Below are 25,762 nucleotides of genomic sequence, written 5' to 3'. Positions count from 1 at the left end.
TTGAGACAGCAAAGAAGAAACATGAGACTCTGGTCCTTGAACTAGATTACCCAAAGACCTTCCCAACAGAGGGGGCAGCTTTCGTTCCTTTCGTGGGCAATCGCCCTCCTGTCAAAACCAGCACAATTCAGGAAATGACTGGCCCTCAGGACAAGGATCTGACACCACTACGTATCCACCAAGAGGACAATGATGAGGGAAGGGTAGGGGCCAGAATTGCACCCCCAGAGGCTCCCGGCCTCAGGTCAGAAATGACCCTCGGATCCAGGTCCTCTCCCATGCCTCCCCGGTCAGGGGAACGCCAAACATCATTCCTTCATGCTTTGGAGGGGATAACAGACCAGTGGGTACTCAAGACCGTCTCCCACGGGCACTGCATAGAATTTTGCTGACTACCTCGATTCAGACTGCCGAAATCAAGACTCCTGACACCGGAACAATGACGCATCCTGCTGCAAGAGGTTGAGATACTGCAGGAAAAGGGTGCCATAGAAGTTGTGCCTCTTCTACAGGTTAACAATGGTATTGATTCAGTGTACGTCCTTGCACCCAAAAAGGATCTCGCCATGCACCCTGTGCTAGACTTGCGCCCAGCGAACAAATTGGTCAAACCTCAAAAGTTTCGCATAATCCCGTTGCAGGCGGTAATCCCTCTGCTGATGCATGGAGATTACATGGCAAAATTGGTTATCGAAGATGCATACTTTTTATATTTCAATATTGCCAACTCACAGAAAATACCTAAGGTTCATGATAGTGCTTGTCCTCTAGCAGTTCAAAGTACTCCCCTTTGACACTTCCTCAGCACCATGGGTATTTACAAAGGTACTGGCAGTGGCAGCACCGCAACTGCGCAGAGAATCCATTCCAGTTGACCCTTATCTTGACGACTGGCTCATAACGGGGGATTCCTACTTAACAGCCTGGGATTCAATCAACTAGAAGAAATTCAGCTTAGACCCCAGTCAAGTCAAACAGTTTCTAGGGGCTCTGATTCGGACAGAAGACAGCCTCATCTTCCCCTCCGAGAGGGTTCAAAACCTGCTGTTTCAGTTCCCTCCGTATGTAGCAGGTCGGTAGGTGACTACGCAAAGCCATGTTCCTGTTAGTAATGATGGCGTCCTGCATTTACTAAGGTCTTCATGCGCGTCTGCTTCCCATGCAAGAGTGGCTCAACAGCCAGTGGTTTCAGGCCAGCAGACAATGGATATCTAGTGGTTGTCTTGCCAGCCCTCGTTCTCTCTGCAGTGGTGGTCAAGGGAAAACCTCTTGTAGGGAAGGCCTTCACAACCCCTGCAGTAGAAGCCACTTTCACTGGGTCGGGGGGCTGTTTCAGCAGACAACGTGTGGTCCCCAGAAGTAGCATTGAACCACATAAATCTGTTGGAGCTGTTAGCCATATTCTAAGCACTGACAGCCTTTCCGACTCAGCTACAGGGGAAGACCGTCCTGATCCTCAGACAGCACCACAGCCATGTATTACCTAAACAAGCAAGGGGCACACACTCTCCAGGGCTATCCAAGCTGTAACATTTGGAAATGGGCTCTCAAACAGATGTTCCTTTTTGTCCGAACATGTCCTAGGGGAACTCAATCTTCTGGTCGATGTGCTCAGCAGAGACTTCCCACTGCCCGTAGAATACGAATGGCGACTACACAAAGACCTAGTCTCCAACCTTTTCGCACAATGGGGCTTCCCAGAGATAGACTTGTTTGCAACTCTGGAGAACGCTCAATGCCAAGATTACACCTCCAGGTACCCCCAGAACCGATCCAAGGGGAACAGTCTCTGGATAGCATGGTCAGGGAAATTAGTTTACACTCCACCCCGACTCTGCTACTCACCAAGATCATGCACAAGATGCACCAGGAACCAGTCACTGTGATATTGGTGGCCCTGCTAACCCTGGTTCTCATCTGATGTCCCGATCTCCTCCAATGAAACTGCCTTGACAATGCAACACAAAAATTGGCCCCTGGGTAGTCCCTCGACTTTTAGCAAGTCTGAGTTCTCTAGATCCTCCATCCTTTCTACATGTCTCCCCATGTACCAAGCCCATATTCTGCCCATTTGTTAGCCACTGCCAGGGCTTCAACTACAGTGCAGGCATCTGGTGCCATAGGTTGCTAGCAGGGAGTATGGGTTATGCACCTTTATTGCTTTCTATCACCCTCTTCCAGACCTTTCTTCCCAACTCTATGCAGTGCATTGCCACTAACCAATCGTCCACTCATCCAGAGGACTTCTTTCAGTAAAACCAGTCTAACCAATGTCTGTACTAGGTCCGTCTCAGCTGTGACCTCGTCAGTTAGCTGCAGAATTGCAATATGTAACGTATTTGCTAAGTACATCTCAAAGCGTGGCAGCTGCACACACCTGTCCTCGTATTGCATGCATAATGTCTTCAAGGCTTTTTTTCTGTCTACCACTCCCCCCCACAGGAACTCACCAAGCAGTAAATCCTGTCTGCGAAAAAACACAACTAGTGTATGATGGTGCACATTAGAGAATTGGTATAGCAATCTCGGTAGCACGATCATTTTAATCCGTACTGACCTTCCCATTAAAGACAGTGGCAGTTCCCCCAAAACCTCAGGGTTCATTTTATCCCTTCCAGGTGCCTCACTTAGTTCTGTTTATACTACATCTCACAAGTGTGCGCTATATGTATCCTGAGGTATCTGCCATGTTCCCACTGTAGCCCAAGTTCCAGCCGATTGCTGGGATCGGAATGTTTCCTGCCAGTGGCAATAGTCCCGATTTCTGCCAATTAAAGGATATTCCATAAAGTTTGGTAAAGTTATACAACACTTCTAGCATCATTGGCAGGTTTGACTCTGATTCACTCACCTACAAAAGGACGTCCGCATAAGAGATTAGGTGGGCCTTTCCTCCCACTCAAACTCTTGTCTGAAGTATACTGCCATTGGTTCAATGTCCGGAATATATAACATGGGTGACAGCGGGCATCCCGGTCTTGTGCCCTCCTGAACTTCCCAGGTCTCAGATATCCATTTCCCTGTTTAATGCTGGCCACAAGTTGTGCATCACCCATACCCACTTCATGAAACCCTGTCCGATACCAAAATTCTCCATTGCTGCCAGCATCCACTCCCAATGTACAGATTCAAAGGCCTTGGTGGCATCTAGTGATGCCACCGCAGGCAGGGATTTGCGTGTTGATCTGGTCTACAATATGTTGTAGCCGCCACAGATTAATGTTGGTGTTAAGTCCGGTGACAAACCCTGCCTGGTCTCCATCTCAGTAAGACAATCACCTTAAGTCTGCTGGCTAGCAGCGCTGTTGGAATCTTTAAATTCTGATTGAGCATTGCTAATGGGCGGTATGAGTTGCACAGGTTTTATGGATTCCCAGCCTTGGCTATAGGGACCACCACTGCCTCACTCATGCTAGCAGGGAGCCTGCCCTTCTCATAGGCCTCGTATGTCTTTAGCAGCACAGGAGTGAGGGTAGTTGCAATGGTTTTATGAAATTTGGCACGGACCCCTTCTGAGCCTGATGTCTTCCCAGTGGGGAAGAGACCGAATCACCTCTTTCCTGCTCCGTCAGAGATGAGTAAAGAAGCGATGCAGCCTTCTCTGCTGTGAGTTGCGGTAGTCTGATCTGGGAGGCCTCCAGTAAGTCCCGTGGGGTCACCAGTGTCCTGTGGCTGTATGTCTTGTAAAATATTAAAATAACAATTTTTATTTTTTGCCCTGCAACCTCCAGCGTTCCCCACACTCCTCTCTGATCTGTTATTTGTCCCAGTGCTGTTTCTGATTTCCATAGCCATGACAGTTTACCCACCTTATCCCCTTCCACAAGCGTGCGCATGCAATGAGTGGCGTGATAAAATTGTTTAAGCCTATCACATGTTGCTTCGCGTTTACAGCGGAAGGAGTGAAGTTCCCGCTCAATTAATGTCTTAAGCACATTTGCTTCTTCCACACACATTCTGTTCTCCAGCTGCCACATTTCCTCTCCCAACACTTTTTGAATTCCCTCAGCACCCACCATTGCTTCTCCTCTTGTAACCACTTTCAGAGTTTCCCATACTGTGCCCCAACTGTCCACGCTGCCAACATTTACCTCCAAAAAGTTTGTTAGGAATTTGTCCAACTGGTCTCTAAACGCATCATCCAGGACCGTGTCTCCTGACCGTCTCCATTACAGTTCTCTGCAGGGTCCAGGTCACCATCGGTGAGGAATGGTCAGAGGAGGTGCGCCCCATATATAATATATGTGGCGTCTGCAAAGTCAGTCAAGTGATCAGTACCCACCAGCATATAATTTATACAAGTGCAGTTTATGCTGGGCTGAGTGGGAGTACCCCCTCCATCTCGGTTAGGCTCCCTCCAGATGTCAAAGTGCTAAGTCAGTGACCATTGTATTCAAGGCCACAGATGCAGACCTCAACCTGGGCCGTGACGATTCGGACCTATCAAGGGTTGGGTTCCTCAGTGTCAACCCCAAATGAGGAGGGGGCCCCCCTCAAGTGTGCCAGGTTTTTTCTTAGTGATCCAAGGAAAACGGGTACTGTGTAATTAGGATTGTACATGTTCACTATGCACACTTCCTGGCAATCTGTGTCTAGGTATAATCGCAGAACGTCCCTCTCAATCTGTTTTGGCACTTAGAATAAGTGGAGCCAAAGCATGTGCTACCCCATCTAGTTATCAGCGAGCTCTGGTCTTCTGGTGGGAGAGGAGTCTCCAGTAGCAATGCAATTGTGATCCGTTTCCTATTCAGGTAGGACTTCACCCGATTCCTGTGCTTATGTCCCCAACCCCCTGACATTCCCTGTCACAATCTTAATCGATACCATCTGTGTGCAATGCTTTCACTTCCTCCTGCGCAGCATTAGTTAGAGGGCACCTAACCCCGTCTTTCTCCCCACTTTGCCTGAGTGCATGGCTCATTTCCAAACTAAACCAGAACAAAAATTAAACTTTGCTTCCCTGAACGTGGAACAATAAGTGTGCCTAACTGCTTCCAGCTGCTCGGGCAAGCCCAAACCGTTGTGGCCTTGGGACCACTTAGGCATAGGTAATTGTATCAACCATACAGTACAAGTGGTGAAGACCCCTGCTTGGGGGGGGGGGGGGGTGCATGTTAGTCTGTGCCTTGGGCAACAACTTGCCACCCCTGCCATAAAGTGACTGTCTTAGGCAGTTATTTGTATCATGTGAGCGTTGTTTAACCATAGTAAGCAATATGCGAGCAGTATTTTGTCGCAATCCCTTGCCATCTCTAAGGTTCTCCATACATTTTTCTTGCTTCCCGTTATGGTCCATCTACATGTTCAGTCAAACATGTGCGTCTTCCCATTGTGGAGCACCGTCAGTCTTGCTGGGTATATGAGCATGCATTTCAGGCCCTGTCGGCAGAGCTGTTCTTTTTGTGGGGACAAATGTATTGAACTTCCTTTGACCCATCGGGTTATAGTCTGGGTATATTGCAATCCTAATCAGTCAATGTTTATTTAGATCAATTCATCCATCAAATGCACACATATAATGCGTATAAAAAAATGACCATTTCATCTTGCATATAAAATAGTCAGATTTCCTGAATCCTCACCGGGTTCCTTAAAAGGCCAATTTAAAGTGCATATTCCATAGATTTTAACATTCAGTTTAATGCAGTTGGGCCAATATCCCCTTTCTTTGATGCATAGCTCTTTTCAGGAAGTATAATAGTGCCCCGGCTGTCGAGAGTCAGCAGCCAAGAGCATTGCTGGCCTGTGTTAATGTTAGATGACCTAAAGACTAGCAGAGTAGAACGAATATTCTATTGCTTTACCAAGCATACAAGGTACTTCAAGTTGAAGGTGTCTACTAGCGACATAATAACCAAAAATCTGAATGGACACACCCCGGTAGGTAATGAGACCAGGAGATAGATTGCAAGTCGAACAAAGTTTCTCCAGCATGGGGTCTGGCATGGATTCACATGCTCATGAATATTCCCCGTCAGGCCGGGAATCCTCGGTATAGAAAAAATCAGTATCAGTTTAGTTTCTGATCTGTCTTTCTCAGTAGTAACCAATCACTGGTCTCTGGGTCATACTGCCCCCAGCCAATGACTGCCCTCTCCCTAAGCCCCACCCCTGGCAGCCATCCTCAGATTTTTACCGCACGTTCAAGTGTTGGCAGTCCTCGTGCTTAGCTCTCGCTTTTGCTGCGTTTTCGTGCTTTTTTCAGGAGATTTTCTCTATTTTTCAGTTAAATAGAGCCTCAAGCTCCGTTTCTACTTCCGATCAACAGGGATCCGTTTCGGAGTTTCTAGGCCCCTCAAGGATGAAGATTTCGTCTAGTTGCGCTTTTGGAGGATTCCAGAGGTTCCGAGGCCTACTCCGGGCATGGCCCAGGAAAAAGGGAGCTCGACGCCCGGGAAGCTGTTCAGGACCTGCCCTGGATGCCAGCTTCAGAACACTTTCGGACGAGCATTCGTTATGCCTCTGTCTCCATGAGGACAAGACGCACAAGGAAAAGGATTGCGTGTTTTGTGGGAACATGTCAGAGCGGACCATGAAGGATCGCCACCTCCGTCTCGCCAACTGGCTGGAAGGTAAGAGCCCGCCAGGCAGGAAGAAGAAAAGGAAGTCCGAGTGGTCTTCGAAGTCCTGTGAGGGTGCCCCGGCGACAGGGGCCCAACAAAAGGCTAAGCACCGCGTTCGCGGGCACCGGGATCGCCGAACGGTTGGGCTCCTTGGCTGCCAGGCAGGGCGCATCCTCCCCGGCGCCATCGACCACGAGCTAACGCTCTGGCTCGGGTAAGAGTAAGTCCGAGAACCCGGCGAAGCTTCTGGAGAGGCCGCGGTCGATCTCGAAGATTTCGGCAGAGGGGGAGCGAGGCTCAGACCCTCCCCCCAAGGTGAAGGCCCCAGGCGTACAGAAGGTGACGTTGGCCTTAATTCACCCTGCTAAGACCTCGATTGAGGAGGTCGCTGCGGCCCTGGCTCAGCCTGTGGAGGCTACACCAGTGGAGGCGCCCTCGGGTACCAGAGTCTCCCTGCCACCGCGGAGGGAGTAGTCTTTCAGGCCCATCGAGAAGACCCCCATGAAGTCCTCGTTGGAAAGGGTGGGGGAGGGGCTGGTGGCCGTCGTGGATACGGACACGACCTCAGAGGAGCTCATCCAAGTCGTGGAGGAGGCCCAGCCCATCGGGAGGAATCCCGACTAGGGCGACGACTAGGGCGACGGTGTCGCAGACTAGGCTCCTCAAGAGCCCTCGCTCCTGTCGTTTCCTGCGCCGCAGGACACCTCGGCGGCCATTTTGTCAGCCATCCAGTCCTTATGCTCGAAGATAAGGACTAGGTTGCCCCTTCCCCCGACGGAGGTACCTGAGCCAGACCCGACGGGGGAACCGGAGCCAGGACCTTCGGAGAGCCCACCACTTAAGAGGACGCATCCTAGGTCTCCTCACCCGCCTCTGCGGCCTTCTCTGCCTTCCCTCCGGTCCACTACCCACGGGGATGATACAGGCATGGACACGACTACGACGGGTACGGATAACGACGGAGGCAACGACAGGACGTGTCCCCCGTCACCCCCTGCCCGGCCGTCCCCGCCCGACGGGATTGGATCCTTCTATGCTATGATTTCCAGGGCATCCGAGCTCTTCCAGCTCTGCCCCGAAGAAAAGAAGGAAGGGTTCCTTTACCAACGGCGCGAGGCTAAAAGGAAGATGGTCCTCGCCGTACCGCTTCTTGATGACATCTGGGATGAGGGGCTCGCCCTCCTCAAGAACCCTGCCACGGCTCTTGCGAAGAGGGACAGTACGAGAAGAAATATCGGGTCCCCGACGCTGCCCCCTTGTGCCTACCCCGGATTCGGTTGTTTCGGCGGTCAAGAAGAAAGCGGGGGGGGGGGCATCGATCTCGACTTCAACCTCCCCGCCGGACAGCGAGGGTAGGAAGCTGGATGCGATGGGACGGGTCATCTCATCTGCAGCGACGACCATCAAGGCGGCCAACGCCCTGGCCATCATAGCCTGCTACGACAGGAGTTGTGGTTCTAGATCGCCCCTCTGTTGGACTTCCTTCCGGACGCTAAGAGGGCTGAGGCCCTGGAAATCTTACAGGAAGGTGAGATTGCCTCGGACCACGCCATTACGGTGGCTACGGACATCGCCGACACCGGTTACCGTCAGTTGGGCAACAGCGTTTGCCTGAGACGACGAGGATGGCTCAAGGCTACGTATTTCCGCCAGGACGTACAGAGCAAGGTTTTGGACATGCCCTTCGATGGGAACAACCTCTTTGGCAAGGCGGTTGATGAGTCCCTTCAGGCGATCAAGACAGACAGCCCGTGCACTGGTTGTGCTCCAACAGCGACGGCCGTCCTTTCGGAGCTCCGGAGGCAGACAGGGTGCCTCCAAGGGAGCCGGCAGCAGCTCCTCTACGTACCGTGAAGCGGCAAGATCTTCGTCGCAGGAGGCCTTCAGGGGACGCGGCAAGTCAGGTGGATCCCGTCATCGTCGCCAAGGTGGTCAAGGAGGCAAAGCAGCCTCCAAGCAAGATTGAACCGACCATCGGGTCGGGCCCCCGCCGAAGTACCCCGGTGGGAGGCCGGCTGACGAAGTTCGTCGGCGTGTGGGAGTCCATCTCCACCGACGGTTGGATGCTGGACGCCCTGGCCCTGGGGCACGCCCTCGAGTTCCAGAAGAAGTGCCCCCGCATTCCTCCTGTGGCCAGGAAGGAAAATCACATCCCTCAACTGCTGTTGGAAGTAAGGGCGATGCTCAGGAAAGGTGCCATCGAGCTCGTTCCAAAGAGGCTTGGGGGCCCCGGAGTTTACTCAAGATACTTCCTCGTAAAGAAGACAGGAGGATGGCGTCCCATCCTGGACCTGCGACGACTGAACAAATACATCAAGGCACAGAAGTTCCGGATGGTCACCAGCATGTGCTGGGACAGCTGGAGGAGGGCGATTTCCTGTCGTTGGACTTGGAGGATGCATACTTCCACATCCCTATTCTAAAGAGACACCGAAAGTTCCTCAGGTTCGTGGTCAAAGGGCGGCACTACCAGTTCAAGGCCCTCCCGTTCGGATTAAAATCGGCGCCCAGGGTGTTCACCAAGTGCCTAGCACTGGTGGCGGCGCGGCTGCGCCTGCAGGGGATCCACGTCTACCCCTAGCTGGGCGACTGGCTCATACGACGGGCAAGGACAAGGGAGCTCGCCGTGGAACACACTGCGAAGACCGTCCAGCTGCTCACGGACCTGGGGTTTTCATCAACTTTCCAAAATCCCACCTGGTCCCTTCGCAAGTCGCCCTGTTTCTGGGAGCACAGCTCGACACAGTGGCGCGGCGGGCCTCACCGTCGGAGGAAAGGATAAGGGCCATCCTGGGAAAGGTGCAACGTCTGCTGGCCACGGACGTGGCCAGAGTGAGGTCTATCAAGTCACTCCTCGGAATGATGTCCTCCTGCATTTATCTGGTGCGCCACTGCAGACTTCGGATGCGGCCCTTGCAAGAATTCCTCGACGCCCACTGGATCCAGACGACGGGCAGCTTCGAGGACAGGATCCCGCTAGATGAAGCGTTCCGTCAGGCGATACGATGGTGGGGTGTCTGCTCTCATCTGACGGCGGGAACAGGTGACAGTGACGACGGATGCCTCCCTGGAAGGTTGGGGAGCGCACACCGGGGGTCTCCACGCGATAGGCCTTTGGCTCCCGTAGGAGAAGACTCTCCACATCAACATCTTGGAGCTCCGTTGTTAGGGAAAATTCTGTTTCTCCAGCATGGGGTCTGGCATGGATTCACATGCTCATGAATATTCCCCGTCAGGCTGGGAATCCTCGGTAAAGAAAAAACCATTATCAGTTTCGTTTCTGATCTGTCTTTCGTAGTAGTAACCAATCACTGATCTCTGCGTCATACTGACCACAGCCAATGACTGCCCTCTACCTAAGCCCCGCCTCTGGCAGCCATCTTCAGATTTTTACCGCACGTTCATGTGTTGGGATCCTCGTGCTATTGCTCTCGAGCGTTAGTGCTATTTTTTTCACGTTTTTCTCAAAAACTTCATTTTTTCGGTCAAAAGAGCCTCAAGCTCCACCGACTCTCCATCCGATCAACGGGGGCCCGTGTCGGATTCGTCTACGCCCCTCAAGGGTGAAGATTTCGTCGAGCTACGCTTTTGGAGGACTCCAGAAGTTTCTCAGGCCCATCTCGGTCATGGCCCAGGAGAAGGGAAGCTCGACGCCCGGAAAGCTGTTCAGGGTCTGCCCTGGAGGCCAGCTGCAGAATGTCTTTAAGGAAGACGAACACTCCTTTTGTCTTTACTGCCTACATGAGGACAAGACGCACGTGGAGAAGGACTGTGCGTTTTGCGGCAAGATGTCAGAGCGGACCATGAAGGACCGCCATTAACGTCTCGCCAACTGGCTGGAAGGGAAGAGCCCGTCCGGCGAGAAGAGGAAGAAATCCGAGCGGTCTTCTAAGACCTTTGAGGACGCCCCGGTGACGGGGGTCCAACACAAGGCCAAGCACCGCGAGTCCGCTGGCACCGGGAGCGCTGGACGGTCGGGCTCTATGGGCGCCAGGTAGGGCGCACCCTCCCCGGCACCATCAACCACGAGCCAACGCTCTGGGTCGGGTAAGAGGAAGGCCGAGCACGCGGCGAAGCTCCTGGAGAGGCCCCGGTCGAGCTCGAAGGCCCCATCGGAGGGAGAGCGAGGCAGTGTTCCCCCCCCCCCCCTTCAAGGAGAAGGCTGTGAGCGCACCTAAGGTGGTGAAAGCCTTAATCTATCCGGCTAAGGCCTTTATCTAGACAGTCGCGGGGGCCCTGGCTCCGCCTGTGGAGGCTACACCAGTGGTGGCGACTTCGGGGCCCAGAGTCTCCCTGCCGCCGCAGAGGGAGTCCTCTTTTATGCCCATCGACAGGACCCCTGTGAAACCTCCGATGGAGAGGAAAAAGGGGGGGCAGGAGGTCGTCGTGGATTCGGCCTCAACCTCTGAGGAAGAACTGATCGAGGTCTTAAGCCACAGCGTTGGCGTGGAAGAAGACCAGCCCGTCGGGAGGGATCCCGACGCAGGAGACGACGACATCGTCAAGGGTACCGACGGGGCCCATGACCGCCCGTCGGACTCCCCTCTGCCAGCGCTGCAAGACAACTCGGCGGCCATTTTGTTGGCTATACAGTCCTTATGCTCAGAGATAAGGACGAGACTGCCGTTACCAGTGGAGGAACCACTCCCGTCGGGGGACCCGGAACCAGGCCCTTCTGGCAGCCCCCCTCCTAAGAAAAGGATTCACCCTCCACCTCCTTGTCAACCGTCGCGCCCCGTTCAGCCCTCCTCCCCGTCCACGACTCGAGGGGATGATACGGGGACTGACACGGCCGCGACGGGTACGGACGACGAGGTGTACGACGAGGATCTTCCGTCACCTCCCACCGGGCTTCCCCGCCCGACGAGATTGGATCATTTCACTCCATGATCGCCAGGGCACCCGAGCTCTTCCAGCTCTGCCCTGAGGAGAAGGAAGGTTTCCTTTATCAGCAGCGCAAGGCCAAGAGGAAGACGGTCCTCGTGGTACCTCTACTGGACGATATTTGGGATGAGGGCCTCGCCCTCCTCAAGAACCCATCCACGACGCCGGCTAGAAGAGACCGGTACGAGAAGAAGTACCCTGTCCCGGACGCGGCCCCCTTGTGCCTCCGGGCACAGCCTACCCCGGACTCCGTCGTCTCCGGGGGGGGGGGGGGTTGCGGCCTCCACGTCGACTTCCCCGACGGACGGCGAGGGAAAGAAATTGGACACTATGGGGCGCAGGGTCATCTCGTCTGCAGCGACGACTATTAAGGCGGCCAATGCCTTGGCTATCGTAGCCCGCTACGACAGGGAGCTGTGGTACAAACTGGCTCCCCTGCTGGACTTCCTACCGGACGACAAGAGGGCGGATGCCCTGGAGATTTTGCAGGAAGGTGAGGTGGCGTTGGACCACGCCATCACTATTGCGACGGACATCGTCGACACTGGATTTCGCCAGTTGGGCAACGGCGTGTGCCTTAGGCGGCGTGGATGGCTCAAGGCTACTGACTTCCGTCAAGACGTACAGACCAGAGTCCTGGACATGCCGTTCGATGGGAACAACCTGTTTGGGAAAACAGTGGACGATTCCCTTCAAGCCATTAAAGCGGACACGGAGACGGCCCAGGCTCTCGGGGTTCTCCAGCAAAGGCGGCCGCCCTTTCGGAGCGGCGGAGGCAAGGGCGCCTCCAAAGGTTCCAGCGGCGGATTTTCCACCTAACGTCAAGCGGCCCGTTCGTTGTCTCAGATAGCTTACAGGGGACGAGGCAAGTCAGGCGGACCCCGCCGTCGTCGCCAAGGCGGCAAAGCCTAGTCTAAGCAGGATTGAACCGGCCGTGGGGTCGGGCCCCCACCGAAGCACCCCGGTGGGAGGCCGGCTGGCTAGCTTCGTCAGCGTGTGGGAGTCCATCTCCACCGACCGTTGGGTGCTGGACGCCCTAGCCCAGGGCCACGCGCTCGAGTTTCAAAGAAGGTGCCCGCGCGTCCCCCCTGTGGCCAGGAAAGAGCTTCACGTCCCTCAGCTTCTCTGGGAGGTAAAGGGGATGCTCAGGAAGGGCACCATCGAACTCGTCCCAAAGAGGCTTCGAGGCATTCCCATGTGCAGGCTCCGGATGCGCCCGTTGCAGGAGTTCCTGGACGCGCGCTGGATACAAACGACTGGCAGCTTCGAGGAGAGGATCAACTTCGACGAGAGTTTCCGACGAGCGATCCGGTGGTGGGGCACCCGCGCGCATCTGACGGCGGGCATGGACTTCCAGACCCCAGGCCACCAGGAGACAGTGACCACGGATGCCTCCCTGGAGGGGTGGGGAGCGCACACCGAAAATCTGCACGCGAGAGGCCTTTGGCTCCCGACAGAAGTCCCTCCATATCAACGTCCTGGAGCTCCGTGCAGTGTTTTGGGCCCTCAGGTCCTTCCTTCCGTCCCTCAAGGGCAAGGTGGTGAGGATCTTCACCGACAACACCACCACCATGTTTTACATCAGGAAACAGGGCGGAACCAGGTCCCCAGCACTGTCCAAGGAGGCGCAGGACCTGTGGCATTGGGCCGTTGCCCAAAGGATGTTTCTGGTGCCGTTTCATCTGGCAGGGGTAAAAAACACCATCGCCGACTCACTCAGCAGGGAGCTGCGCTCGTGCCATGAGTGGGAACTACGGCAGGATCTAGTGGATCGCCTCTTCCGACAGTGGGGCACACCCCAGATCGACCTGTTCGCGACGGCGACGAACTCCAAGTGCCGGAGGTTCGCCAGCAGGTTTCCCCAGCCGAGGAGCATGGGCGATGCTTTCTCGTTCCCCTGGGAGGGCCTGTTCCTATACGCGTTCCACTGTCAAGTACTGTCAGGTTGGAGTGACATATTCTTTACATACAGTATTATATACTCACTTACATTGGGTCAGGGGAGACACATATTTAGTTTAGAAAGGTTTTAGGAAGTTAATATGGGTTATATTTTTATACAGCCAAATTTTGCCCTTAACCTTCATTGCAGTCTATGGAGAATGCCCCAAGCCAAGATGGAGGTTCTCAGTCAAAATTCTGATTGGCTGGAGATTGTTTATAGGGAGGACAATGAACATTCTAAACTGCCTTTCATCGTCCTAGCCCAGCTGAGAGGTCGTGTGTCTAGTTGCTCCTGCTTAACTTTGTCAAGGGTGACAAGTTTCTAGCGGTAGAGCGGAAGATCTGAAAAAGAAACAGGAGTCATGTTTGGAGTTTGTTGGAGACACAGGACAGGAGTCAGAAACTTCTGAGGAAAGAGGTTTTCCAGTCTTTTTCAAGATAAGTGACTTTCCAGATTTGTTGAACGTGTAAAAAGGTTATATTTATCTATGAGACTGAAATCAAATCTGTATCAAAAAGATTGAAGCGCATACGTTTGTTTTTATCGCTACAAGTTAAATCAAACTAGCGCGAGAGTTTTTTGTCCGTTATTTTTTACCCGCGCGTGTGTCTCTGCGTGTGAGAGTAAAGCGCGAGCGTGTACTTTGGACTCGCGGATATTGTTCGTTTACGCAATGGGTTTTTTCCGTGAGATAATATAAGCGCGTGTGAATGTTGCGCGTGTACTTTATCAATTCGTAAGTTGGACATTAGCGCGAGCGCGTGTACCTGCGAATTGAGTTGCCAGCGCGAGTGTGTGTTTTCCGCGACTAGGATAAAAGCGCGTGTCATTTTTATCGCATCTTGGACATCAGCGCGAGTGCGTTTACCCGCGAATTGAGGCGTCAGCGCGTGTGCGTGTTTCCCGCGATTTCTGGCTTTCCACGTGAAGATTTCAGCACAAGTTTAATTCGTCTTGAGAAAAAGACTTTCCACAAAAGAAAATATTAAAAGCCAATACCAGAACTAAAAAGAACTTCATTAATCTTACTTGAAGACCTAGTTCAAGAATCTTGATTTGAGCAGACTAACTACAACTACAAAGTTAATTTACACTCATGGACCTAAGGAAAAGGCTGAGTTTTTTATAAGATTCTGGTCCTCAAGTAAGCAAGTCTTGTCTGCTTTTCACTTCTCTGGGCATTCTGTAGAGAAGAACCAGGTATGGTTTTTAAACTATTTTGATTATGGATTTAGAGTTTAAGGTTAGTATAGTGATAAATGAGTAATGAGGAATTTTGCATGTTTGTGTTTTTAACTACAGGTGAAGAACCAGCGAGTTGATAGCTTCCAGCCTGGTGTTTGTTTCTTTGTCCCTTCCCCCTTTCCCCTGAAAGTGAGGTAAACTGAGCTGTTATATTATGTCAGCTCAGAGTGCTACATTTTGGGTGGATTGTCGGGGGTTCAGCAGCTTCTGCAGACACCAGGTTCTCAGCCTGACACCCCCCACTGCCGATCCGGCTCATCAACCAGCTCAAGAGGTCACGGTGCAGGATGATCCTCGTCGCACCTGCGTGGCCGAGGCAGATATGGTTCCCGGACCTTCTGGACTTGTCAGCGTCCCCGTCAATCAAGCTGCCAGTGGACGCGGATCTGCTCTCCAGGGAAGGAGGCGCCATCCTCCACCACGACCCGAAGTCGCTGAACCTGCAGGCCTGGCTCCTGCAGCGCTAGAGTTTGGAGGATACGACATACCGGCCGACTGCAGAGAGGTTCTTGCAAAGGCCAGGGCGTCCTCGACTCTTAAATGCTACGGTCACAAATGGAAGAGGTTCTCTGTCTGGTGCCACGCACAGAAGATTAACCCTCTAAGGATTATGGCTCCCCAAGTACTGCCGTACCTGTTGACGCTGGCCAAGGCTGGACTGGCACACGCGTCCATCAAGATTCATCTTGCGATCTCCCGATACACCAGAACCACGCGGCGGACGTCCTTGTGGTCTCGTCTGGTGAAAGAGTTCATGAAGGGACTGTTCAGATCGTTCCCGCCGGTGAAGGTTCCGGCCCCGGCGTGGGAGCTCAACGTGGTGCTGACCAAGCTCATGGGACCTCCGTTCGAGCCTCTGCACTCGGCCCCGTTGAAGTTCCTGTCGTGGAAAACAGCGTTTCTTGTGGCCATCACCTCCGCACGACGGGTGGGAGAGATCCAGGCCCTTTCCTGTAAGGCCCCGTACTTGACTTTTCACGACACGAGGGTGGTGCTCAGGACGCACCCCTCCTTCATGCCCAAGGTGCCGTCGGACTTCCACCTCAACAAACCCTTGGTGTTGCCTGTGTTTTTCCCGTCGCCTTTGTCGCCGGCTGAGAGGACTTTGCACTCGCTGGATGTGGCTAGAGCGCTGAAATTCTACGTGGACCGCACGAAGTGCTTTCGGAAGACGTCACAACTCTTTGTGAACTTTGGACCTGTCAATCAGGGGAAGGCTCTCTCGAAGGCTTCCATTTCCAGATGGCTCTCCGGCTGAATCATGTACTGTCATCGGTTGGCAAACCGACCGCTGCCTGGCCGTTCGAGAGCCCATTCCACCAGAGCGATCGCAGCTACCACGGCGTTCCTATCTGGTGTGCCCCTGCTGGACATATGCAGGGCTGCTAGGTGGAGGTCGACGCACACCTTCATGAAATACTACTGCGTCGATCGGGATTCCAGGGAGGAGTCCAGGGTCGGCCAAGCAGTGCTGCGCAACCTGTTCGCCTGAGGTGAGCCTGGTGAGGAGGTAAGATTGCTTAATGTTGAGTTTGATGTAATGCTTAATGTTGAGCCTTTGCCACCTCCCGTGGTTGTGCATGTGTGTACTGCTATGTATTCTTTATTCATGAGCATGTGAATCCATGCCGGACCCCATGCTGGAGAAGGAACAAGTTACTTACCTGTAACTGTTGTTCTCCAGCATGGGTCTGGCATGGATTCACATGCGAACCCTCCCGCCTACCCCTCTGCGGCTCTTCACTTGGTCATACTGCCACTTCACGTGCTTCCAAATCTGAAGATGGCTGCCAGAGGCGGGGCTTAGGTAGAGGGCAGTCATTGGCTGTGGTCAGTATGACGCAGAGATCAGTGATTGGTTACTACTACGAAAGACAGATCAGAAACTAAACTGATACTGGTTTTTTCTTTACCGAGGATTCCCAGCCTGACGACGGAGAATATTCATGAGCATGTGAATGCATGCCAGACCCATGCTGGAGAACAACAGTTACAGGTAAGTAACTTGTTCCTTAGGCTGAATTTCCTAACCTAGTGAGTCCCCCAGCAGCTTTGCTGGATTTTTGGGGTTTATTTTTTTTCTCCTGCCAAGAGTGAGACTCTTTTACCCTCACTCTTGGGCATGATTTGAGTGTTTTTTTTAATCTAGATTAGGAGTTTCACGGTATTCGTTTTATGACGGTACGATAACCTTCTTGCCAAATGACGGTATATCATGGTTATCGCGGTATAGCAGGTGGAGTTAACTGATCTTAACAAATATTTTCTAAAAGGTCATAAATTGACAGATGTATCATCACAAACAAAACCAGGCACCCAGGGCCAGAATTGGGCTTTTAAACATACTTTCCACTGAAATGCCTTGCTTCCACCAAACGCAAACACACGTGGGGAGAGGGGGTGGGGTGGAGGCCTGCTGCAACTGGCAAAGCAAACTGAATAGCTTTTCTTAAGTGGTCATTTAGGCTTTTTGCTTCCCCACTGGCTACTGGTGAAGATGAACATGTTGCCATCTTGATAACCTGCATGCCACAGATCAATGGAGGCTGATAGTAGTTTACGCTTGTGCACATACACACACACGCACTTTCTCTTTACGTTACAGCCTTAGTTTACTTGCAGGCCAAAAGGTGTTAAGTAATCCCTTTGGTATGGCAGCACAGAGATGAGTGAATTTCGCAGTGTGACTTATTATATGTAAATTCAATGATGGAACCAGGGAAATCCCCCATTGCCATATGTTTAGAGAATATTATCCATTATAAATATATAAACCCCAAAGCCGCCACCCCAAAGTAAACCCTATTCCTTCTTGGCACTATCTATTCTTCTTATTGCTAACATATTGATTTTGTGTAAGGCACGTGTGGTTTATGGAATGGCATTAAAAACTGCTCCAACTGAAACTACTTGGCAGACGGCACATCCAACAGTGCAAAACCAAGACTGCGCAGCAATTGCTTACTGCAGCCTTTCCAAATCAGATTGAAAAGCACACTTAACGGTATGAACGGTATAATGGTATAAACAATGTGAGGGTTATTATTGTTCAATTAAGTGGTTCACGGTATCTTTAACGGTATACCGTTATACCGTTACATCCCTAATCTAGATGTGTTTAATGGGCAATGGGGTCTTTTACCCCATAGGGCTTCATTTGTTTTTGTGATGTGTTAAACAGCACCCTCAGTGCAGTGACACAGGGGTGTCATAGTGACCCCCCAGTATAGACTCCATACCCTGGGACTGACTACTGTACTGTCTCCCAGGGCATGTAAAGTCACCATTGACTTTACTAGTCTTAAATTCTGAACAGAACCAGTACAAACCATCATATTGTGGACGTACTGGCTGGGGCAATTCAATTGCCCCGGGGTCTGTTAGTCGAGGGGGCACGTCTCCGTCCCCCCTGATCGAGTTTTGGCTGGTGGCAGTGGATACTACTTTATATTCAACCGCAAATATTTTCCTATGGGATTTCCCATTGTTTTAGGCTAATATCTTTTAATTATTTACGGTAGCCTCGAACATACCGCCAGTTTATTTAATTAATATTAATTCTCCTGTTTTTTTTTGCCAAAACTTGATTCTAAAATGGCGTTTGTGTTCTCCTCTGTGACTCCAGCCCAAGTCGAGCCCTTTGTTCCACTTTTTGGCGGGCTTCTCCACAGAAGCCCTCCAAAGTGGTGCCACTCTGTCTGGGGTACTTTGGAGGGGTGGAGGGAAATTTAGGCACCCTGGACTGAGTTGCCTAGGCAACTCAAGTCGCACTCCATCCTGATTGGCCCAAGTTGTGAGCCGGCCGGCCCACCACTTAGCATGTTTGAGTGACAGCTAGGCTGAGTAAATGGGGGGTTTGCTGCATAAAAGCAGGGCTTTGGGGACTGGAACTTTAGAAGTCGCCACAGGACTGACGAATCCGACGAGGGAGAAGCTGAGCCGACCTGCCACGACACCACCACCGGTGGAGCCCTGCTGGACTGCCTCACCACTTTTCCCAACGACAGAGATCTCCCGCCGGAGAGTGTTCTTCCTTTGACTGATGGGGATAACCAGTTTCACCGTGTCTTCGCTTTCCCGACGTACCTCGTGGCCGCCTTGTCCGTGCCAAGCACCCCGGCTACCGGGATACCACGTTTTACCACGACCGTGAAACAAAGGTACCACCTTCAACCGGAAAATTCTGCGGCTGGTTTCTTCCCTGGTAGTGCAACGACCTTCATCTTTCCTCCAAGTCGAGATCTTCTCTTCCCCTGGACGACGCAACTTGCACCCACTACCAGTAACAACTGCCACCGCTGGAGGATCCTTCCCACTTAAGGTACCGTGTCCCGCCTGGCTTCCCTTGCTACCGACTGTACGGGGTAGATTTAGCCCCGGGCTTTCGAACCTGGGTTAGTCTGGGACACCCTGGCTAAACTTTCTTAAAGCCTCTCTAAACTGTTGTTGAACCCTCTGCAAGACTTTCTAAGCCTAGTGTAACTGTGATCTTGGCCCAGCCTTTGGACTTTAGCTCACCAGTGACTTTTTGCTCTCTGCCTTGCTAACAGTGTTCCTTAATCTTAGAGTGGTGTACCTTTTCATATTCTGTCTTTTTCCCTCCCTTTCTCACAAACCTATTAGTGCTATCTAGTTCAGCGCTCACCTCTGTATGAAAATAAGTGGTGGTTTACTGTCATTTATCTGATGGGGGGGGGGAAAGGGGTGTATATGTTACAATAGTAACTGTGGTTAGAATATTTTACAATAAGAGTGCTGAAGTGTTTCAACTGTGTGTTTTTAAATAAATAATTATTTACTTTGCTACCAAAGCTCTGGTCAGTGTTTGCTTGTATTATTGTAACTGAGTGCCTATTGTGTATACTTTGCATACTACCTAACTCTTCTTGAGGGGAGTCTGACTGCTCAGCCACAGCTACCAGGTAAATCTGGGTGGTACAGACTGCTACCAAGTGGGTTTACTGCTAACACCTGTAGTCTTAAATCTTTTGCAGTGGTCCTTAAGGGAACTTCACAGGTTTCTGCCTAACATCCGTGCAGTGTTCTGGGCCCTTAGGTCCCTCCTTCTGTCCCTCAAGGGCAAGGGGGTGAGGATCTTCACCGACAACACCACCACAATGTTTTACATTCGGAAGCAGGGCGGAACCAGATCCCCTGCCCTATTCAGGGAAGCCCAGGATCTGTGGCATTGGGCCGTCGCCCAAGGGATGTTTCTGGTACCCTTTCATCTGGCAGGGATAAAAAACACCATCGCCAACTCACTCAGCAGAGAGCTGTGCTCGTGCCACGAGTGGGAACTGCGCCAGGATCAAGTGGACCGACTCTTCCGACGATGGGGCAAACCCCAGATCGATCTCTTTGCGACGGCGGCGAACTCCAAGTGCCAGAGGTTCGCCAGCAGGCTTCCCCAACCGAGGAGCATGGGCTATGCTTTCTCTTTCCCCTGGGACGGCCTGTTCCATTATGCATTCTTGCCGTTGCTACTCCGGCTCGTCAACCAGCTCAAGAGGTCCCGGTGCAGGATGACCCTCATCGCACCGGCGTGGCCGAGGCAGATCTGGTTCCTGGACCTTTTGGACTCATCAGCGTCCACACCAGTCAAGCTGCCGACGGACGCAGATCTTCTCTCCAGAGAAGGAGGCCCCATTCTTCATCACGAACCAGAGTCGCTGAACTTGCAGCCTGGCTCCTGCAGCACTATAGTTTGGAGGATGCAACATCCCGGCAGACTGCTTAGAGGTTCTTGCGAAGGCCAGGGCATCCTCAACTCTTGTGATACGGACACAAATGGAAGAGGTTCTCTGTCTGGTGCCGTGCAGAGAAGATTAACCCTCTGCGGATTACGGCCCCTCAAGTATTGCCGTACCTATTGTCTTTGGCCAAGGCTGGCCTATCTCACGCTTCCATCAAGGTACATCTGGCTGCCGTCTCACGTTACACCAGAACTACAGGACGGGCGTCCTTGTGGTCTCATCGACTGGTGAAGGAATTTATGAAAGGACTGTTACGATCATTCCTGCCGGTGAAGGCCCCTGCCCCGGCGTGGGAGCTCAACGTGGTGCTGACTAGGCTCATGGGGGCCCAATTCGAGCCTATGCATTCAGTGCCGTTATAGTTTTCTGTCGTGGAAGACAGCATTCCTCGTGGCCATCACCTCTGCACGAGTGGGAGAGATCCAGGCCCCATCTTGCAAGCCTCCATACTTGACTTTTCACGACACGAGGGTGGTGCTGAGGACGCACCCCTCCTTCATGCCCAAGGTGCCGTTGGACTTCCACCTCAACGAGCCCTTGGAGTTGCCAGTTTTCTTCCCGTCGCTGGCTGAGGTGACTCTGCACTCGCTGGATGTAGCTAGAGCGCTGAAGTTCTACGTGGACCGCACGAAGAGTTTTCGGAAGACATCACAGCTGTTTGTGAACTTTGGACCTGTGAATCGAGGGAAGGCTCTCTCGAAGACTTCCATTTCCAGATGGCTCTCCGGCTGCATCATGCACTTTCACCGGTTGGCAAACCGACCGTTGCCAGGCCGTCCGAGGGCCCATTCGACCAGAGCGATCGCTGCTACTACGGTGTTCCTGTCTGGTGTGCCCCTGCTCGACATCTGCAGGGCTGCTACCTGGAGGTCGACGCACACCTTCACGAGATTCTACTGCGTCGATTGGGATTCCAGGGAGGAGTCCAGAGTCGGCCAGGCAGTGCTGCACAACCTGTTCGCCTAAGGTGAGCCTGGTGAGGAGGTAAGAGTTGTTTAATGTTGAGTTGTTGTATTGCTTAATATTGAGCTTTTTGCCACCTCCCGTGGTTGTGCATGTGTATACTGCTATGTATTCTTATATTCATGAGCATTTGAATCCATGCCAGACCCCATGCTGGAGAAGGAACAAGTTACTTACCTATAACTGTTGTTCTCCAGCATGGGTCTGGCATGGATTCAAATGCGAACCCTCCCGTCTACCCCTCTGCGGCTCTTCACTTGGTCATACTGCCACTTCACGTGCTACCAAATCTGAGGATGGCTGCCAGGGGTGGGGCTTGGGGAGAAGGCAGTCATTGGCTGGGGGCAGTATGACCCAGAGACCAGTGATTGGTTACTACTGAGAAAGACGGATCAGAAATTAAACTGATACTGATTTTTTTTATTTTCTATACCGAGGATTCCTGGCCTGACAACGGGGAATATTCATGAGCATGTGAATCCATGCCATACCCATGCTGGAGAACAGTTACAGGTTAGTAACTTGTTCCTTTTACGAACTTACCCTATGTTCTCACCAAAGTTCAGCTCTAAATTCCATGTTCACCAGTCCATTGAGCTTCCAGCCTTCTTCCAAGAACCCAACACCTCTGCTGAAGTGAAACTACACACTTTAGATGTGCGAAGAGCGGTCATCAACTATGTAGACAAGACCAGGCTGCCAAGGAAGACAGATCAACTGTTTGTCTCCGTAGCTACAGGCAGAGAAGATCGCGTCTCTAAAGGTGCCATCTCACAATGGATAGTCAAATGTATCCAACTGTGCTACTCCCTTTCAAGTAAAACCCTGCCTTTTACACCACGGGCCCACTCTACAAGAGGCACCGGGGCCACTCTGGATTTAATTGCAAATGTACCCATTGACACCATTTGCAAAGCCGCTACATGGAGCTCTATTCACCTTTACTCAGCACTACTGCGTTGATACTCATTCCAAGACAGATACTCAAGTGGGACAAGCGGTTCTAAGACATTTGTTCGCTCATGGCCCTCCTCACATCCCACCTCCTAACACTGCTCGCTAATCTATGCACAGCATGTGATCTGAGCAGATTCCACAAGCCTCAGATACATTACTCACCGTAATCGTATTTCTGATGCTTGTATCTGCTTAGATTCACATGCGCCCGCTCTTCCTCCCCTCTGAGAGAAGGCGCAAGGATTCTTGTAATCTTATCTATCTGCTTGGATACTCTGTACTTCCGCTACTCCTCGTGCTACCTCATGTCAGAAAAAAAATACAATCTGAAGGTCCGACACGCGTGAGGGATCATGGGTACAGTGGACGTCACACTAGGGATAGTATTACTGGCACGCCCTAGCTCGACACCCATTTTCGAGTTTCGAAAAACAAACTGTAGTACTCAGCAGCTTCCACTAGGTGTCGGCCTATGCACAGCATGTGAATCTAAGCAGATACAAGCATCAGAAATACGATTACAGTGAGTAATGTATCTCATATATATCTGTATATATCTATATATCATCCATCAGAAAGAACATTACCCAGAGGTAAGTAATTTGTTCTTCTAGAATGTTAATGTGGTGTAATTTGTCTCCCCATTGTGTTGGTGCAGGTGAAGTTTAGGTCTTTGTTTTAACACACATTTTAGAGAAATTTCTGTGGATTGATTTACTTAAGGTATGGACAGTAGTGCATTTTCTTTACTTTGTCTGTAAAAATAATCATACTATGCGAGTACTTCTTTCAGTGGCACTTCAAAGAATATACCATTTTATTTTTGGTGGTCTGCATCAAATGTCCATTGGTTTAGTAATATTTACAATGTTTGACAAGCAGAAATTAGTATTTCCACTGTTTGTTTACTTTGTATTGCAGACAAATGTTCCTCTAACTCAATATTTCACAAAATTTTGCTTTGTTTCAGTTACATCCAAGAATAGATGCAAGAAAAGACAACGAGAATCTAGGAATGCTTCTGGTTGAATTTTTTGAACTGTATGGAAGGAATTTTAACTACATGAAAACTGGTATTAGAATAAGAAATGGAGGTGCCTACATCGCCAAAGAAGAAATCATGAAGGCCATGACTAATGGGTATAGGCCATCAATGTTGTGTATCGAAGATCCTCTCTTGCCTGGTAGGAACTACGTTGGACTTTCAATACCAGCAATGGTACAGCAGAATAGATTGTAATATGCATTAACATATGCTCAATGTAACATGCGTACATTCACGTACAATTTGTAAAATATAATTTATGGGTTAGAGCGCTTTTTCCCAGAGTAAATTGGTGTTGGGCGATCATGTTGTTGCCCTTCCGTCTAATAGCTAAAAGTCTTATAAAGCCATTGACCTGGCCAGATGAGCAATAGAATTCTTGTATATAATGTACCTCCCATAGTGCTCCTTGCTATACACCCCATCAGGTTGGTTTTTCGAGTGTTAATATAGTCTGAGGTAGTGAGGCACTGAAACCCAAGACTTATCCTACACAGAAAAGTAGTTTGGCCTTTCCAAGTGGCCAGGACTTTCGGATTTGAGGTAGGCTGTTTAAAATGCAATTCTGCATTTGTAAATTAGCAAATGTTACTGCCCTTCATGGTAAAGATTCATAGATGAAAACTCAGTTTGGTGTGGATGAATACCAGTGTATTCTTTGGAATCTCAAGCTGAGAGTCAGGAGATTCAGTTTCATAGTCTGTTTAGCATCGTATGACCCAGTGGATGTTTTGCCAACAAATTGTTCCATGGCACCACTGAAATTGAGACTGTAGGCTGTATTCCAGCTAAATATTTCTGGGACTAGTAGATTACAAAAAAAGTTCACTATCCTAGGAGCCAGTATACAAATGTGACTTCCACAGTGAGAACCACCAGGCAGAAAATGGCCCACAACCTTGTAGTAGCAAGTTAACTAGAAGGAAAAACCCACTAAGAACAAAAGATGAGAATTAATCCACGAAGTCGGTACAGAAACCAATTGTAGGACATCCAGCCCCAAAACAATTGCATTTCTCACTTCATCCCCAAAAAGTAAACATTGAACCTCTCCCTTCAAGATTAAAGTTGATTGATTCTGCACTGACAGTAGCATCTGCAGCATTAGCCCTGAGTTTAGCATCCCTGGAGGAATATGGGCGTCTCAAACATTGTGGCTGTGGAGCCGAACTAAAACTGCGATTGAATGTGTTTGTAGCAAAGGTATGACTGCTGAAATATAGTACACAAAGATACAATCATTTAATTTAAAAATGCTAATGTTTTTAAAATTGAGTGTTTTGATCTGGAGGTGGATTATTAACCTTGTATAACGGTAACAGAACAGAGCACAGATGAAGGTGTCCAGTGCATTTGACATGGTTTGTCATAGCTAGGCGTTGTTATATATGATATGGCATTTATAACGTGCCTGTACACAAGTGTTTCAAGGCGCAGTGAAGCAAGGGAGGAGAAACCGAGGGAAGACTGACAGCAATCCTACTAGGCCAGGTGACCTTGAGATTGCTTAAGTGCAGGGAAGGGGGAGGGGGCAGTGCCGTACATAGGATAGCAGTAAAAATAAATATAAAAATAAATAATAAAAGTGCGGCCAGCAGGTGGCAAGTGCAAGGTTAAGTGCAGACATCAGATGTCAAGTGCTAGTAGGGATACAGTAAACAGTCCCAGAGTGCAGGGTTGCCAGGGAGGCAGTGCAAGTGTGCAACTTGGGGGGGGTGAGGGGGCGCCTAGGCCCAAGTTCAGATGGTAGACTAGTAACCAGTGCAGTTTCAGATTCAGTCAGGAGATCCGCCGTGGAGACGAGTGAAAGCAGAAGCAAAGAGTAAGGTCTTAAGGTGCTTGCGGAACTGGAGATGGTTCTTCAGAGGGGCTGGGAGGCTGTTCCAGAGGGAGGCCCCAGCCGAAGAAAGATCTACCACCGACTCGCTGCTTACAGAAGCAGCCAACTATGAGGGAGTTGGCGGTAGATGAGCAAAGAGCTTGAGAAGGAAGATGTTTAGTAAGAAAGTTGAAGGTATTGTGGCCCTAGGCCCCATACATTCAATGTGAACTTCTTTTCAAGAGGTTGCTTTTATAAAAGGATTCAGTAAAGGAACACACAACCATTTAATGTATTTTAATATACCCTTCAAAATCCCAAGGAAGGAGACTGTTAGATGCCCATTTTTAAGGGGAGACAACCTATGAGTAAAGTTCAAAGTACATATTTTAGAGTAACACAAGTGTGACACAGAAGTACACTTTGCATTCACCTGAAAGAGAAACCTTTATCCTTAACCCAATGACTATCAAGCTATACAGTCATACATAGTGGCTCACTGCTTTTTAACTTTAAAGACTCTGATAAACATTTTGTAGAATTATTGGGTAGAATATGGCAGGAGACTCTGGTCTTGCTTTCAAATTG

The 25,762-nt window shown here is 50.7% G+C and overlaps 1 protein-coding gene across 2 annotated transcripts in view; it reads left to right on the top strand.

Annotated features, from left to right (window-relative positions):
* TENT4A (terminal nucleotidyltransferase 4A) overlaps positions 1-25,762 on the top strand; it is a 612,157-nt gene that overhangs the window by 301,892 nt on the left and 284,503 nt on the right. For both annotated transcript variants that reach the window (XM_069613719.1, XM_069613720.1), the window contains exon 7: positions 23,281-23,494. In XM_069613719.1, coding sequence (XP_069469820.1) covers positions 23,281-23,494 — 214 coding nt within the window. The remainder of the gene's footprint in view (positions 1-23,280; positions 23,495-25,762) is intronic.

Source organism: Ambystoma mexicanum, chromosome 5p (assembly GCF_040938575.1).
Source record: "Ambystoma mexicanum isolate Mex_15411 chromosome 5p, UKY_AmexF1_1, whole genome shotgun sequence".
In the NCBI taxonomy this organism is placed as follows: domain Eukaryota; kingdom Metazoa; phylum Chordata; class Amphibia; order Caudata; family Ambystomatidae; genus Ambystoma; species Ambystoma mexicanum.
Note: the sequence above shows the minus strand (reverse complement) of the source record. Positions and strands in the feature narration are given on the sequence as shown.